Consider the following 18,025-nt stretch of genomic DNA (forward strand, 5'->3'; position numbering starts at 1 on the left):
TAGGAGTTAAAAATTCCTTGTTTGGATAAAGAGTGAATGGAGAATGAAGAATTGAAACAACAACAAAAAATCATTAAATACCATGAGGATTATGTCAGCATTTCCTGGAGGTTGTGTGTGTTTGAAGAATGTTTTTCTAAAATAAAGTTTTGGAGAAACCTTACATTGATGAAATCTGTTTGCCCAAGAGATTCTGATTATGACTTATCTGTAGAACTAGGCAAAAATTTTTGGACAAATAGTTTATTTGCCAAAAAAATGCATTTTGGTCAACTTGAAATTATTCACACATTCACTGAATAGCTTAGGACAAAAACAATTTTCAATCTAGATTCACAAGGAGACTTAACAGGAGGAGTTGAAAGTTGTGGTGTTCGTACTCCCCCCATCCAGGGCCGGCTCCAGCCTTTTTGCCGCCCCAAGCGGCAAAGAAAAAAAAAGACACACACGATTGAAGGACCCGCCGCCGAATTGCCGCTGAAGACTGAAGCGGAGCGATTGAGCTACCGCTGACGTGGACGAGAGGGACTGAAGGATCCGCCACCGAATTGCCGCCGCGGACCCAGATGTGCCGTCTCGCTAACGGCCAGAGTGCCACCCCTTTCTATTGGCCGCCCCAGGCACCTGCTTCCTTCGCTGGTGCCTGGAGCTGGCCCTGCCCCCATCCCCGATAACCTCAAATAGTCACTGAGGCAGAGACAGTTACTCTAGAGCCTGATGGTTAGGGCACTCACTGGAGGAGGGGCATGTTGGGGAAAAAAAAATAAGGTTCTGAATCCTCCTGCTCCAATTAATATTATTTATATAAAGTTGAACAGCTTCAACTGGAGAAATTGAGAGCGAGACCTGCCCCAGAATACCCAATAGCCTAGAACAGAGGGAGACCTGAGTCCACATTGTTGTTGCAGAGTAGGAGTTTGAACCCAAGTTCCTCACATCACAGGTGAGTTCCCAAACCACTGGGTCAAAGATGGGGGAGAGGGGAGGCAGCACAAGCTCCTCCTCCTCTGGCCAGTTTGTGAATTTAGCCCTTGAAAATGCTCAGAAACATTTTGTTCAATCCAAAATTGACTTTCAATTGAGTGAAAATTCTGAACGTTTCAGATTCTGTTGAGGTCAAACAGTTTTCCTGATTTTTCAGAACTACCATCAAAGCAAAAAGTCAGTTATTTACCCAGCTCTATTTCCCAGTTTTTATTTTATACAACACTTCTGTGTTTCCATGTTACATGCTCCACAAGGTACGACTGATCTCAGGCAGGTAACAGATTTTTTAGAGACCTCCCTGTGCACTGTGGTATAAACGGACATCTTTTTTTTACTGCTAACAAAAAGTGAACACTATAATGCTATTCCTGTGCCTAGAGTGGTAGCTGCATGGCAGCCCTGCACCCTAGCCCTGGATTTGGCAGGGAGGCGGTGAATTTCACTTGCCATCCACCCCAGATAGGAAGGCTTCACATTCATGGCGTGAATTTCACCCTGAACCCTCAGCTGTGATTTTCCAGTCGGTCAGTGCCTGAGGCCTCTGTGTGAGGGTTTAGCCTCTTTCAGTCAGTGCCTTGTGCCAGTGAGTTAGGATTTATGAAACCCAAAAGTCCAATAAAACACTCATCCATAGACCGAAGTCTACAATGGAAGATTCCAAGCTAGTCATCATGTGTCAACCATTAGCTTTAGGTTGGATTTGTGGCTACTATTTTGATCATTCTACAACTGCATGCTCACCTAATGCTTTGCATCCAGAGTTTTGGGCATCTTCGGCCTGATTCACCACTCCATCATACCAGCTTTAAACCTTTTGAGTCCATTGACTTACTGAGAATTAGGGCCCTTGTGTCTTGAGCCTCACTCTCCCTCTCATATTTTGTCCTGGCCTTTATCTTCAGAGAAGCTTCCCACCAGTCTCATGAGTGACTATTAACTCATTTTTCCTTCACTGTGTTTAAAGGCCCCTTGGAATGACATGACTAACTTTAGTAACATTTGGTCTGTGTAAGCCATTTTGTCTTCATTATCTAAATTAGATAATTTTATCTCTGTCAGGGCAACTTTGTGCGCTTTTATCACCCTGCTAACCCTCAGGATTGTCAGTGACAGCTCAGTCCCATTGGAAACCCTTAACTGGGGCAGCATTCTAAAGGCCATGTGTTGTTACTAAAAGGAAACCACAGTTCTCTAGACAGTTGGTGATTAGAAAGCCTCATGAATATGTGCTCTAGATTGGGAGAAACCATCGAGAGCCCTGATCCCAAAGACACCCATAAATATGAGGGTACTCTCATACATCGGCACATTCTCCCCCCAGAATTCCCTAGCCTGCATTTGTGTGAGCCAACAATAGCAGTGAGTGCAATGAGATTGCTAGCATGGTCTTCCTTAACCCCCATGAACCCGACAGCGACCTCACTGATCATCAAACAGCCAGCTGATAGTACCTGTTTGATCATCACTGTCTGGGCTGGATTTGAACCTGAAGTCTAGAAGTAGATCTGCCGCCCGTCCTTCTACAACTGTGCAGAATGATACTGCAGCATAGGAAGGGACATTGCAATGTATTATTCCCAAAAGGTATCACCTTCCCGTGGAAGCACTCGTGGAACATTACAGCATTGGAGGCATATTGGTAAGAAGGGCTAGAGACAAGCGGTATCCCACAGGCACTGTAATACATGCACTAGATCAGCCGTGGCCAAATGGTGGCGTGTGAGCTGTGTGTGGCTCTTTGCAGTTAAAGTGCAGCTCATGGAGCCCTTCTCCCAGCCCCATTCTCCACCTGCCAGACTGGGCGGGAGGAGCTTGGGGCTTCTGTCCTGTGGAGAGGTGGTGGGACCAGGGGGCTTCTGCCCTGCGGGGACATGGTGGGACCAGGGCTGTAGCCTCAAGCCCCAGCATGCACTGTCCCGCAGGGCAGGTTGTGCGTGTCTTGCAGCACTCAAACTTCTGAGGGTTATCATATGCGGCTCAGAGGTCAGGAAGTTTGGCCACCCCTGCCCTAGATGGTAACTTGCTGATAACAGTCTAAGAAATGAGCTCAGAGTTCTTTTTTATATACTTTGCTTGATCTTACTCACCCAAGATAAGACCCAGTCATTGTGATGCCGTTCTTAGTCAGCATGGTTCCACGCTTTCCCAGACCTTCCAGCTTTTCAGTGTTTGAAGTTACATTTTATCACTAATTTACACATTGTTAAAATATTTGTCTTGGAGATGAGCTTGTGGGCATCCTCCCCTTATTAACAAAGTCAGAGTCACAAATGAGGAGAATTTCCGAGGTGCACATTTCCTAGTGGTTTTCACTGTGTTGGGTAATATTAAGCAAAAATTGGATGACTGTGGAATGTAATGTTACTGGGGTTTTAGTTTTTTATCTGGGAGAGGCCAAACTGCCCTGTTTGAGGATAAGCAAGGAATTTTCCTTTTCTCCTACAATAGAAATAGTTGACATAAAAGGGGCCTAATTCTGATCTCACTTGCATAGGTGAGAATCAGGAGTAACTCCATTAAAGTCAGTGGAATGATATGGATGTAAAAATGGTACGAAAGCAGAATCAGGCCCCAAAAAACCTTTGTAAACTTGTATCATGGCAACTTAAAATGTTTGCTACCCCCACTCTGTGGCCTGCTCCTGGCTCTAACCAGCTGTGTCACTCTGGAGCCCACTGCCAGAATTACTAGTGACAATCAGATATATATTGTTGGGGTCTGACTGTACCGTGAATGGGTAGTAGGTACCGGGATAGGTCATGGGACAGAGTCGTTCCTCCAGCTCCCTTCAGGCAACAGGTTATTTACAAACCTTGCCTCCATTCACTCACCTCTAACTCCAGCTTGGATCCGCTCTATTCCAGCTTTCACCCTCTTCTGTGAAAGGACTCAGGGGCCTACACCAATCCACTCAAATGGCTTCAACTATTATCTCATAGCTGGTCATTCTCAAACCAGCTTTTCTCTCTAGGCTTGTGTCCCTCTGCCCAGTGCTGTCTTCCAGCAAGGTATCTCCCTGGCATCGTCACATGGATAGCTTGCTAATAACTTGTTTAATATGGCTAAATTTGAACTCCTTGTTTTTCCTCTTAAACCTTCCCATCTTGTCACTGTTGCTCCCACATCCTCTTGGCTGTTCAAGCTTACAATTGGGGGATCATCTTTGATTCTGCCTTCTTATTCTGCCCAAATATCCAGGGCATGTCCAAATTCTCCATAGCCTATCAAAAATCCATGCCTTCCTCTGTCCTGACAGCTAGGGTGGCTGTCCATGTCCTCCCACCTTGATTACTAAAGCCTCCTCCTCTCCAGTCTCCCCGATGACCATATCGGACCCCATAGTTCATCAAAATGCAGCTCCCACTTTACCGTTCTGCCTGTTACTCCTACCATGTCAAGCCTTCCTACTCTGAGCCCCAACATGGGCTTCCCATGCTAAACACATTCTCACCATCAAAGCCCTGCACAGCTCCACTGTGGCCTCCCTCCCTCATCTCATTTATCACTTTCCCCCCATGGATGCAAGTCACTCTACCCTACTGGGTTCCCTTGTCTCCACACCTATCTCTACTGAGTTACCACCCTCTAGTAATTCTGAGCCTTCCTAAGTGAGTCACTTGTTCGAAGGTGCCTAAATGAAGTGATCCACCAACAAGGACAATGAAGACTCACCTCCCAGTTAAAACTCCCTTTGGGGTTCCAGGTGCACCCAGACTTTTGCCTGTCTGTCTTTGTTTGTAAGCTCTTCCGGGCAGCACCTGGTGTCACTGTGTCAGGTGCAGGGCCAAGAACGGTCAATACTTTACAAGTTATCTGGTAGCAATAATTAGGTGTGCTTCATCACTAGAGAGCAAAGCAATCCCTTTTGCGCGCTGAGGCACAGAGTTCTACTCAAATGCTTTAGGTACGCTATTAGTCAAGCAACATCCTGAAAGACTATTACACTCTTATTGGGATGTTGGCTTCATTCTATTTCCTGTAATCAGAACTCATGTTACTGCTTCAGATTATAAACCTAGTAAAGCTTGCCCAGCTGAAATCATTGCAGAGTGGCATTGGAAGACATCCTACTGCAGAGGAAAAAATAAGGCAGCTCTTCCTACAAGCCTTCAGGAAAGGATTGCAGAAGTTTCAGTGAGATCTCTCAGAAGGGTAAAAGGGACAGCCCCATGCACATATAGTGTTCTACATGCCCTCCCCCCCACCCCCCGGAGAATGAAAAGCAAATGCCAACTCTACCTCTAGTGCTTCTCATATGAGTAAAACAATGAAAAATCAATACCTATGTCTTGTTAACTTGAGATGGGGTAGAACATGAGCAGCAGATATAGGGCTCAGAGCCAGGGTTCACAGTCAGGCCAGCTGAGAGGCAGGAGACAAACCAGAGATCAGAACCACAAGTCAGATGCCAAGCCAGGTCAGGGCACCAGGAATTCAAGCGGGGGGAAGCAGACAGCACAAGGTACACAATCCCAGCCAGGTAACTCCCAGTTGTTCAGAAAGCATCCTGTGCCTGTTGCTGGCTTAAGTAAGGGCAGTGGGCCAATCGGCTGCTCTGGGACTCTGCCAATGGGATGTCAGGGGGTGGAGCCTCAAACTGGGGCTGGGCTTCATGGGTCCTGGGTCAGCAGAGCTGAGCAAGCTTCCAAGTGGAAGGTTGCAGCATGGCTGTACCTGTAAACCCCATAGACCTGGGTTTGAGGCCTGTGGGTTATGACACCAGGTACGATCTTCATATTTAAACATTGCAAGGAAAAATTCATGCATATATTTACCCAAGTTTTCTTCATCTGGCTCATCCATGTTCACCTGGCAGGACTGGCTAGACTATGGTGGAGTCTCAAACAGGTTGTGGCTCACAACATGGCTACTGTGTCCTCCTCCTCACTGTTCATGGCAGGAGGTCTCTGACTCAGGCTCCTCTGAGGTATCCAGAGGCGTGAGGGGTGCTGGTGGGTTCTTCACCAAGTATGGCATGCAGTTTGTTGTAGAAGCAGCAGTTCTCCAGTGGACCACCAGACCTATTGTTGGTCTCCCTGGCCTTGTGATATGCCTGGTGAAGTTCCTTCACTTTCACTTGGCACTACTGCTGCTGATCCCTGTTGTACCTCTTTGCCTGCATCTCCTGCATAATCTCTTCAGATATGTCCATGTTTCTATGGCTGGTCCGTAGCTGTGCTTGCACAGCCTCTTCTTCCCACGGACCCAAGAGATCCAAACCTCCTGTCTGCTCCAAACAGGAGTGTGTCTAGTGCATGGTGCTGGCATGGTAATTTGGGAAGTTGCGCCCAACAGAGGTGAGCTGCTAGATGTGCTCGCCAAGATGAGCAATCAGGAAAAGGCATTTCAAAAACATGCAAGAGGGTTTTAAAGTGTGGGGGATGGCTTCTGATCTCTCTGACCCCTGAACAGTGGAGTTTAAAGTTGTGACCAAAGTGGTCTCAGCATTGTGGGACAACTCCTGGAGGATTGTTAGGGTTGACACAGGCTACACACTGTCTACACTTGCACTGCGTCAACATCTGCAGGTCAACCAGGGCTTCATGCCATTCAGGGAGGTAGTCTTACTGTGTTGCTGTAATGGGATACTTACATTGCCTGGTGACAAATCTGAATATAGATACATGCACAAATAGGTCAACACAAGGCTACTTATGTCCACCTAACTTCGTAGTAGACCAGGCCTTGCTCTTTACCCCTGCTCTAGGGAACATGACTAGTGCAGTCCAGGTTTACTTGGTCCTGCATTAGCATAGGGGGCGGGACTTGATGGCTTCTTGAGGGCCCTTCTAGCTTTACATTTCTGTTATTTTATGACTCAGCAGTGACTAGGAGTTGGAGAAGTACACTTTACATTTGGAGACATACACATCAGTTAATAAATTCAAGGCACATCTGAATTTTTCTAATCATTAAAACATGCTTGCATCACTTGTGTTTTTTATTTAAGTATTTATTCATTTTTACCCGACCCAAAAATCTGCCATCCTCCTTAAAGTATTGTTTCAGAAATGACACAAACAGGCATTCCAAATAGTGTCTTGCATAAGACTAGAACATAACCCATGTGGCTAGGTTTATTTTTCTGTAGAATGGAATTTTACAGTTACTTTTGATTGGGATATTAGTTATATTTTCCCTTGTAATGCAGAAGATCTGGTTTTACTGCACAACTGTGATAACGTGCATGCTAGCAGGCTGAATTCTGTTTTCTCTACCAACATATCTGCACCATAAAAGAGCCCAAGATAAAAATAATGTTCCTTGCTCCTTGTGTTATTCTCACATAGGGCCTGATTCTGCCGCATTTACTCATACTGAGTAACATCACATTAGTAGTCCCAATTAACTTTAATGATGTTTCTCAGCACACATAAAGATTAGATATTGTATGATGATGAGCAGGTTAAGAGGGCCAAAGGGCCTAAGTGGTCTCCTGTGACCTGATAGTTTTGTTCAGAATTCTCTCCCACCACACACACACAGCTGAATGTTCTGCAAGTCCGTTCCATTTAAATGCCATGCTGCAGTGTTTGAAAAACGTTGCAGGACTAAGAATCAGCGAACATGCCTCAGATGCAAACAAAGCAGGTTTTAACTCTTGAGTCTTATCTTTCCCAATTAATGTTAGGCAGATTTTCCCCTCATCCAGTGAAATGATTACATTCATAACTGGACTTTGGTAGTATCCAGGGAACCCCAATATGCAGTAAGAATTGGGCAGATAACAGAGCTTACATACAGTATATTGGCTTTGTCGTTACTAATCTATCAGCCAACTTCCCTTCCATGGGTCAAAAATAGGATTTAGCATTGAAAGTTACTGGCAACATTAACCATGGCCCGACTGGTACATTATTCCATAATAAAGCTGGTACAATTGGAGCTATGGGTGCTAAACACCTCTGAAAAAGCAAGCCTTTGTCTTCTCTGGACTTTTATTTGCCCCTCTTTAAAAGATTCACTTGCCTCCCAGATGTACATATGGAAGGTGCAAGATAATTTTTATTATAATCCCATAAAAATGTAGCTTTTGGCTGGTTTCACCAGCAGAAGGTTTTTGCACAACGGTAGACCATACAAAAGCCAACGAATAGAAGATACCAATCCTATGGTTAATGTGATGGAAATCCATACAGAAGAAATGTGTAGGTGAAAAAACTGAGTAGTTTAGATGTTTCTGAAATCTACTAGCCAGGGCTGGCTCCAGGTGTTTTGCCGCCGACAAAGCAAAACAAACAACAACAAAAAATGGAGTTCCGCCGCGAAAGAAAAGTGCCGCCCCCAAAGGGCCGAAGTGCCACCCCTTGAATAGTGCTGCCCCAAGCACATGCTTGGAACGCTGGTACCTAGAGTCGTCCCTGCTAATAGCCTTAGACCAATTCTGTTCAGAGGGCTGTCTCCAGAGGTGTGAACGGTCTGCGTCTTCTTAAAACAACATGGGTGAAGAAAGTGATCAGATACTGCTACATAAAAGAAAGAAGGTCTCTTTCAGTTGAGCAAAAAAATATATGTAATCTCCATTCACAAAATAGTGTGACAAGAACTGAAGACTCAGGATGGAAACTGTAGTCTAATTAGAAGCAGAAGAGAATCACTTGGGCATTTATGGACAGCAAGTCAGAAGGTTCTGCAGAACTTTTGGGAGAATCTCCTCCTTCAGTTCAAACAGCAACCGTCTGCTTTCGCACAGGTATTGCTCCCACCAGTTTAGTACCAGGCCACCAATTATGTGAGTTTTTCATAGGTGTCCTTGTATAAACTCAAGGTTTGCATCTTAGTTTTCAGTTCACACTGAAGAAAATGGAACATAGGAGTATGGCTTTAATTACTGATTGCACAACCAGGTTTTTATATATTTTCCTGATCTTTCATGTCTTGCATTATGGGCTATGACAAAGCAATGAAATCACCTTCTTTACAGAGCTGCATAACTTAAGGGGTGAAACCTCAAAGGAAAAATGGAATATGGCAATCTTTAAGGAAAATCCGTGTAGCAAGAATATATTCCAACCAGACATGATGGGAATTATGAGCTGTTAATACTTACAGCACATTTTAGTCTCTAACAGTCTAATGGAAGGGGTTTTTTGGTCAGAATTCATGTTTTAGCAAGAATTAATTGCTATCAACAATAAAATCACATAGACAGTTCTGCAAAAGCTAACTGGACTGTGATTTTTATTTGAATGTGTTTGGCTCTGAAGGCATGTCCTCTGCTCCTGTAGTTTCTTGTTCAGGACAGGAGAGGCTTGTTTATAGACATTATCGATAAGAATCTGGGTCCAGATAGCTTGTAATAAATGGGAAATGCTATCACAATCCTGCTTTTGCACACGCAGGGTTAACCCATTTATTGACTTTGAATATTTTTCAAGCATGCGGCACAACGTTATTTAGCGGATACAATTCATTTATCCATTAATAAATTGGATTTCGACAATTGGGAGAGCAGCTGGGAAAGTGATGCACATTAAGGCACTAACTGATTCAGTAAGAGAGATTGGAGTGTAACATTTATAATCTAATGATTACAGACCATGGTTACTAAACTGCTGGGTGACTGTAGATTAATACAGAACGGGAACATCTTGTACAAAATAGCAGCTAAAACTTCCAGCAGTTTTGGAATTGACATCAAATAAATTCCCCTGGCCTCACAAAAAGCCTCGTTTTGGGGTGATGTGTATTAAAGAACAGGCAGATTGTTCTTGCTTTCAAAAAAGTGGGTGACTGAGCGCTATATAATTGAAACAAGGCAATCTGGAGAGAGAGACTGCAATTTCTGCTGGGAATTGAATGGCTGGAATTCACGTTCCTTTGAGTCTAAAATAGCTAAATTGCACTAGGTTAGTGGTGAAGGAGAAAGCGGCTGGTTTCCTTCATTCTATAGGTGTGGGAAAAAAGAATCTGCTCTTAATCCCAGGGATTCTCTTACTCAAAATGATTCAAGTCCCTTGGGAGAGATGAGTACTGTGGAGCTCTTGTTAGCCCCAGAGTGAATTTCCCTGGTGGAAAGTTGTCCTTTGTTCATGATGTCATGGTCAAATGGAACCAGAAATAAGAAACACTAGAAGACTGTGAACTTTTTGAAACATAATTATATGTGTATCAAGTAAATTTGGGATCCCAGGTTTTCATCTCCTCTGACCTTTGCTACTGAGTTAATGAAAGAGCTAGATGAATCCACTTTAAACATAAGCTTAAAAATACCCATGAAATCTAGCCTTCATTATATCCAACCGCTTGGTTGATGTTTTGGCAGTTACCATCAAGCATATATAATATAATTTTATGATAAAAGCTGAGTTTATAATGTCTGTCGGTTAAAATTATACAGAAAAATACTATGAAATACAACATTAGGATTCTGATAAACACAAAAAAGGAAATTCTAGGAAGGGGAATTCTGATTTGAAGGTGACAAAGCTCCTCTAGCTCCCAGTTTAGCCACAGGAGACCCAAATATGTATTGCCTGTCATTCCACAGTAAGGCTGAGGTATCACTGGTGCCCTGAGTCAAGATTTTATATTTGTGAAATCATTCAGTGTGCCAGGAAACAATGGCACCAAAGCGCTGGGCTTGTGACAAATAAAACTCCAAATTTTGTCTTTTAGTGGGTTTAAATCAAATATTAATATTATTGGAGCGTTGGTGCACTCTGGATTTCCTAGGAAGAAGAGGTAGATAGTATTGAACTTGCAGTGCTGTATTTTGTGTTAGTAGAGTAATGGATCTCTATAACCATGAACTAGAATTCTTTTGATGTTGCATGAGTATCTATTGTTTCCCCATTGTAATGGCATTGGAAAAAGGTTTGTAGTTTTCAGAAAGGGTTTGACTTACTATAGATCTAACAAAAGATAAACTTCCTTTTTTATGTATTTATTTCTTGTATTTCTAGCAAAAGCTGCCAATATTTAGTTGTAATTTTCACAGATGTTGGTGTTAATTCCATACATTCCTGCAAGAACTTCCACCCCTTTTGTGTGTGTGCGTGTGCTTACAGGCTGGCTACTGATTCTTCAGATTATATAGAATAATCCTACACAATAATTTCCTAGACATGTATTGAAATCAATGGATACAGGATTTTTGTATTTTTAGCATAAGAAGGAAAAGAAAAGATTTTGGCAATAATGTTAACCACTGGTATTCATCTTGGAGGAGGCACAGGGGCCATTCATTTCATATATTTCAAGTATTGAATAACCTCCATCCGGGCAATGTGTCCTTTTGTTCTTTTTTATTTTCATAAGCAGATCCTGAAGCATGTGCGGTAAGATGTCTATTAGTAGAAGAAAAACGGAGCTGAGTTCCTTCGTTTTATGTGTTGTAGGTTAGGTTTTGCTTTGCCTGCATACATTGCTTACGATCTCCCAGGTGAAAAGAGAGTCTCCTTCTGTGTTCTTTAATATGGGTCATCATTTCTAGAACCCGTTACTTGTTAGCAAACTGTTAATTACATGTTGTTCTGCTTTTTTCTAGTGTGCCTTTATTGTAGGGTGGGCAGCCAGGACTTAACACGTGATACAAAAGAAGAGAGAAGGTTATTTAAATCTAGGTTGATGCCTTTTCCAGTAACCATTTGTCTGAGGTTTTTTTGTTTTGTTTTGTTTTATTTTTTAAGTAGTAAAGTGTTTTGTTTCTCTGTAGAAACTCATGTGAATAGTGTTTTATACATTTATAACGTGCAACAGAGGGTCCTGTGGCACCTTTAAGACTAACAGATGTATTGGAGCATAAGCTTTCGTGGGTGAATGCCCAGACACGTGTCTGATGAAGTGGGCATTCACCCACGAAAGCTTATGCTCCAATACATCTGTTAGTCTTAAAGGTGCCACAGGACCCTCTGTTGCTTTTTACAGATCCAGACTAACACAGCTACCCCTCTGATACTTCACATTTATAACATGCTACTTCTTTAACTAGTGCATGAGTAAGAGAAGATCCCGAAAGAAGGAAAACGTATATTTTGCAATTCCATGTAAAATGTTTGTTGCAGTGGCTTAAACTAGCTTTAAAATTAGAAAAAAGAAATCTAAACTGACAAGTTCTGAAGAAAGTTTTGCTTCAGTATATCTAACATGCGATTAATCTTTGAGAATTGGATATACAATGGAAACGTGGATAGGTGCTGTCTTCAGCATCATTTGAATGGCACTGCATCATTTACTGGATTCAGCCATGATGGTGAATCCGGGAAGCATGGAGTAAAAGAACTTTGAAAAAAACTGCTGAAATGAAACTTTTTCTTGTGGTTAAATAACCAGCCAGTTGGAATTGAGCAGTGTTTTCTTAGGGTGGCAGAACAGTTGGAAAAATTGTTGGATTATTTTTGGCAGTGGCATGTATATTATAACTCTGTCATTAGTGTTACTAAACTAACAGGCTACATTGAAAGGGTTATTATTTTACTAGTACGTTCTTACCAAAATATAATCTACTCAGTTCTATAGCATGAAGATTTTGTTTTTAGGGTTTGATGTAACTTAACAAATTCATGTAATTGTAATTTGCTGTATTCTGACATTTTCTCTATAACAAACTCCATACTGTAGATTGTGGACCATAATCTACATGCAGTAATGAATTTGGACATTGGCCACCTCATCTTATCAAAGTGATGCAAGGTCCTTGATCTGTCAAATCAAAAGGCTCCAACAGACCATGATGCTATCCTAGCTGCTCCCAGGTTTAGTTAGTGCAAGCCCCATGCTAAAAGTGCTTTGGAAATTTTCAGTTAAACTATTAAAAAGAAATAGCTTTGCCTTTTGATTTTTTAAGAGCCACGCTATCAACCAAGTCCCACAACCTCACTTCCTGATGTGCAGCTCCTGTTAATGAAAACTGGGGACTTGTGCAGGTGCAGCCAAAAGCGTAGTTTGACTCCATGGATTTGGCCTGTGAAATTTCAGTTTAAAAATAACTTGATTAAAAAAAAATTCTAAAGCTTCTTTAATGCCTTGGTGCCAGGCGGATGATCCTCTCACTGAGTGCACCCACACTATCGGGGCCTAGTTCTGCCACCTTTACCCACATTGAAACTGAATGGACCACTTGCAGAGTAAGGTCAGATGCAGTCTGAGGGAGGTTGGCACGATCAGCCACCGAATAAGTTAAACTGGCCAAAATTTACTTTCCATTGATTTCAGTGGCATTCGTGTGCTTAAAGTTAAGCGTGTGCTTTCGTGCTTTGCTGTTCTTCAAGGCCAGTGCTTGCAGAGTCATAGAGTGCTGCGCTTCAGACAACTGCTATGCCATGAAATTAGCAAAAAAAATCGTAATTCAAAGAGCCCTGCAAGTGAGCTTCCTGCCTGCCAGGCCTTGCTCCTGTGCTCCATCTAACAATGGGGAAAGGTTATTTGAAAAGCGCATTTTCTGAATTATTATTGACACGGATACTTTCATTCCTCTAGCAGAACCCAGACTAGGTTGTTCAGAGATTCTTAGCTGTGCAGTCAGACTGGCCTGATGGCATGCTGCATCCAACTTCAGCTCAGAGTCTGGAGGCAATAAAGACCTGGCCTGGGAGCAGCTTTCCGTTCAATACACCCAGAGGTAAGCGCAATAGTAACTGCTATATCAAAACAGACCACGTCTAATTACACCAGCCTCCTGCCTCCAGCAGTGGCTTGTACCAGCTGCATCAGAGAAGCAGACGAATAAATAAATAATAATACACTCGATCAACTGTACAACAAGGTGTGGAAAGAGCAGATTTTTTCTTAGCCCGAAGAGCGATCAGTTTATACTCTGAAGCTAGAAGATCAACAGACCCTATCATTTTTATTTTTGCCAGTTTATTTGCACTTAATATTCTTATTTTGTAAGCACCTAATTTGTTATGACTCTTAGTAAGTGATTTTACTCAACAATAGCCCGTAGCAGCAAACTCCCAGGTGAACTAAACAGATCATTAAACATTTTTGATCAGTTGCCTTTGAATTTCATTGAGTCTTTCCTTCTTCTTCTAGCAGATTACATCATTTGTGGGAAATGTTTACTAATTACTGTATTATAATGGAAGCTGAGCCATTCTGAAGTCCCATCTGTTATGAAATACTCTCCATTGCAGTATTTACATTTTTAGAATTGAAAGGTTTGTGATGACCCACATGGCTACATTTGCAAAGAGGTGTCCCTGACAGGGCCGGCTCTACTGTTTTTGCTGCCCCAAGCAGCGCGCCCAATTGCCACCACAGATGGCGGGGGCAGTCCATGTGCCGTTAGGGCGGCACGCACGTTTCCGCGGCGACAGCAATTTGGCGGCAGCTTCTATGTTCAGCCGGAAGACAGAAGCCGCCGAATTGTTGCTGTGGGCAGCTGAACATAGAAGCTGCCGCCGAATTGCCGCCACCGCGAAAACACGTGTGCCGCCCTAACGGCACACAGACTGCCCCCGCCGTCCGCGGCGGCAATTCGGCGTGCTGCTTGGAGCGGCAAAAACACGCGGACTGCCGCCCCTTGCAGATTGCCGCCCCAAGCACCTGCTTGGAATGCTGGTGCCTGGAGCCGGCCCTGGTCCCTGAATTTCATGCCTAAAGGTTGCAGCTCTGTAAAACCTCTCTGAAGCTCAGATGCACTTGGCATACACTTTACACATTTTCAAAGAGCAGCACTTAAGAGTCAAATATGTACTAAGCATGTGAATGGAAGAACAGAAACAAACAAACCTTGCGGAATGGCCATTTCTGTAAGACAGCAAATCCATATTTCACACACTCAAGGTCTCCCTGGGCTTAAAATTTATTTTGCGCATACAATTAACTGTGATTCAGGTACACATTGCTTTAATCCTTCATCTTCCATTTCCCATAAACAAATGGAGAGATCCAGTTTTGAAAATGCTTTCTCAAGGTTAAAAAATAACTACCAAAAATCCCAAACAAATAGCTTTGTCCTGGTTAGTCCTACCTCACATCGTGCTGCCTACAGAGTACTTGCTACAGTGAAGAGAAATATGGAGCAATGCGATTGTAAAGTTGGGGGGTGGGGAGAAAAAATTGGAGATGGTTTCAATTTTGTGTTAGTAGGTTTAAAGCACAGACTACAATGATGTTAGTAACTGTGTAATAAAAGAGCAGGAGGAAGGGAGATAAATCATTCTTTACGTGTTGCTGCATTTTAGTGAATTCTGAATCACACAAAAGCAGAAAACAGGCTTTTATTGGCATCACTAAGCTCTCTTTCCTATAGAAGGAAAGTATAAACAAAGGGTCTATATGTAAATACATTTGGTTGAGGCTGCTGTGGGGGTGTTTAAACTACGTCTGGATTTTGTTCTGCAGACCTTTTTCAATAACATCTCTGTTGAAAAAAGAAAACTCTAGCGATGTTGTGAACCATCTGACTTTAATTTGAGTTGGAGAACGGGAGGTTACTCGTAGACTCACATGGCTATAGTGCTACTCCCACCTCCAAATTCTATTTCCTTACACAGACGATGCCTGTGTAGCACAAGCCGAATGTGGGAAGAAGGCAGCCTCTGGTCCCACTAAATGTGGTTAGGTTTGGGATGGTGAAGATTTTCACTGCAGCAAGACCTGCCTCTTGCTCCAACATTCAGTCTCCACTTAATCCAGTTTGGTCACTGCACTGAGAATTGCTAAAGTGGCTCTTGGCCTCTCTCTCTCCCCTTATTGCAGGGACTTTCGCATCATTACCATCTTCAGTAACTCCTTCCATTTGGCATCTTCGGCTCGCTTCTTGAATCCATCAGATCATCCAGTCCTGCACAAACTCAGCTGGTTAGTTCTATCCAGCTCTTATCTCAGATAGCAGTTTCCTCATAGGCTCCTGAGTTCTCCATGAGATCTTGGTCTTAGCAAAAGCATAAAAACTTAACAAGTACTCTAGTAATCCTCCCAATTTTAGGCTAGGGAAGGCTGAGCAGAAAGGGAGGGGGAGCTTTAGTAATAAGTGATCCATGTCCAGAAAAATATTAAAACATTATGGGAAATTAGAGCTAAATTGCAGAGTTTGAATTTTCCCCTGTGAAATCATGTTTGTCCAGTCAGTGCGTGCCTGCCGGACATGCAGTGAAATCCAAGGCCAGCTGAAACATGTCAAGCAAAATGAGACACTGAGACAGGGGAGGAGTCTGGCTTGATAGTTTTTGTTCTGTTTATACCCTGTCTCTTTGCAGGGGAAATTCAATGTCTGCCCTTAAGTGCAATTTCAGATTATGTTTCAAATGTCTCTCTTATTCATAGGATGCCCACTACTGATTCATTACCTAACACACGTCTGTGTTGCCTAATGCAACTTTCACTGTCACTGGACTTATGGCATAACGTTGTTCTTGAAGAATTTTTAGAAATTGATTTTACATTTTTCCACACCCAAACAGATGTGCATATTCACCAGTTTCCAGAGCGGCAAGCCCTGGCCCTGTTTCTCTATTCAGTGATGTCTGTGGAACTTGAACTTGCTCATGACTGTCCGAAAAAAAGAAGGGTGTTTCTCTACCCATAACTCCCAGTGCTATGGCCCCAGAGTGGCAGTAGCCATTGTCAAAGAGCTTGAGAAAAATATCAATGGAGAGATGTACTCCAGAGAACACCTTCTTATCCTATGGTCTCCACATTAATAACCCCAAACAAGTGCTTCATATATAATGTTCTAATAACAAATACCAAAGGAATTAATTATAATCCAGCCATTATTTCCTTGGATTCCCACTTTATTAAGCACATTAGTGCTGTTTGAATGAGCTTTTCTGGAAGAACATCTGGGACTCACATGAATACCTGATGAGATCTGTATGATCAGCATTACAGTACTAAATATCCAGCAAATTCATTGTCCTTAGCAGCATTAGATCAGTAAATACCCGTCAAGGTCAGAGTGGGCACTTTTCATGTAGCACAAGTGCTTTCGGTTCAAGTCCCTGTCATTTGTAGTAACCCTCAGTTTTTGTTTCATTCTAGGTGCATAGCGTAATGTCCATGCTGTACTACACTCTGATTATAGCTTTTTTGCTCGGCATACAGGCAGCACCAAAGTCAGAGGACAATGCTCCATGGGGGTTTCCTGCAGGACCCACCATTCCAAATATCCATCGGACTAAAGCAAATCACGTTCCCAAGGCAGCTCAACACACAGCCAATCATCACCTTGCTGGGAAGGTAGACAGCAGAGAAGCTGGACAGGCAACAAACATCACTGTCAATCCAAAGCTTTTCAGAAAGAGACGATTCCGGTCCCCTCGGGTTCTGTTCAGCACGCAGCCCCCTCCAGTGTTGGGGGATGGGCAGAACATGGAGTATCTGGGCAGTGCCGATTCTCTTAACAGGACTATTCGAACCAAGCGGACTGCTCACCCTGTGCTGCACCGGGGAGAATTCTCAGTTTGTGACAGTGTCAGCATGTGGGTTGGGGACAAAACCACAGCTACTGACATCAAAGGCAAAGAGGTGACAGTGCTGGGAGAGGTGAACATTAACAACAATGTTTTCAAGCAGTACTTTTTCGAAACCAAATGCAGGGACCCTAAACCAGTCTCCAGTGGGTGTCGGGGAATTGATGCTAAGCACTGGAATTCCTACTGCACCACCACGCACACCTTTGTCAAAGCACTGACAATGGAAGGCAAGCAAGCAGCCTGGAGATTTATCCGAATCGATACCGCATGTGTGTGCGTGCTCAGCCGGAAACCAGCGAGACCCTGAGATGGAACAAACACTCATGCCCACATCCTCCCATCCCCCCCTACCTCAGCCTGTAAATTATTTTAAATTATAAGGACCGCATGGTATATTTATAGTTTATACAGTAAAGAAAGAACCTCGCTATTTATTAAACTCTTTTGGAAACCCCTTGTGTGTTGTGCACTTAATTTAATGACGTAACAATCTTCTGGGGAAATGTTCATCTCAGCCTTGTCAGCCACAGAGTTTGGCCATTCGAGTGCTGTTTTCACCAGTTCTGTGAAAAACAAACATTTTGCGCTTTTCATCTCCCCCTCTTTTTCACAGGCAAAACCTGCCCTTTTGGTGTGAAAATCTGTGGCTTCATAGAATATCAGGGTTGGAA

At 43.1% G+C, this 18,025-nt stretch overlaps 1 protein-coding gene across 4 annotated transcripts in view; it reads left to right on the forward strand.

Annotated features, from left to right (window-relative positions):
- NGF (nerve growth factor) overlaps positions 1-17,775 on the forward strand; it is a 48,135-nt gene extending 30,360 nt beyond the window's left edge. Inside the window, exons 2-4 of one of the 4 annotated variants that reach the window (XM_054027164.1) lie at positions 13,411-13,549; positions 15,664-15,738; positions 16,921-17,775. In XM_054027164.1, the coding sequence (XP_053883139.1) occupies positions 16,933-17,661 (729 nt within the window). In that variant the 5' untranslated portion in view covers positions 13,411-13,549; positions 15,664-15,738; positions 16,921-16,932 and the 3' untranslated portion in view covers positions 17,662-17,775. Of the gene's footprint in view, positions 1-13,407; positions 13,550-15,663; positions 15,739-16,920 lie in introns of all 4 variants that reach the window. The other 3 variants (XM_054027163.1, XM_054027162.1, XM_054027165.1) reach the window with 3 other exon arrangements.
- Positions 17,776-18,025: the final 250 nt, after the last annotated feature.

Source organism: Malaclemys terrapin, chromosome 4 (assembly GCF_027887155.1).
Source record: "Malaclemys terrapin pileata isolate rMalTer1 chromosome 4, rMalTer1.hap1, whole genome shotgun sequence".
NCBI classification, from domain to species: Eukaryota; Metazoa; Chordata; order Testudines; family Emydidae; genus Malaclemys; species Malaclemys terrapin.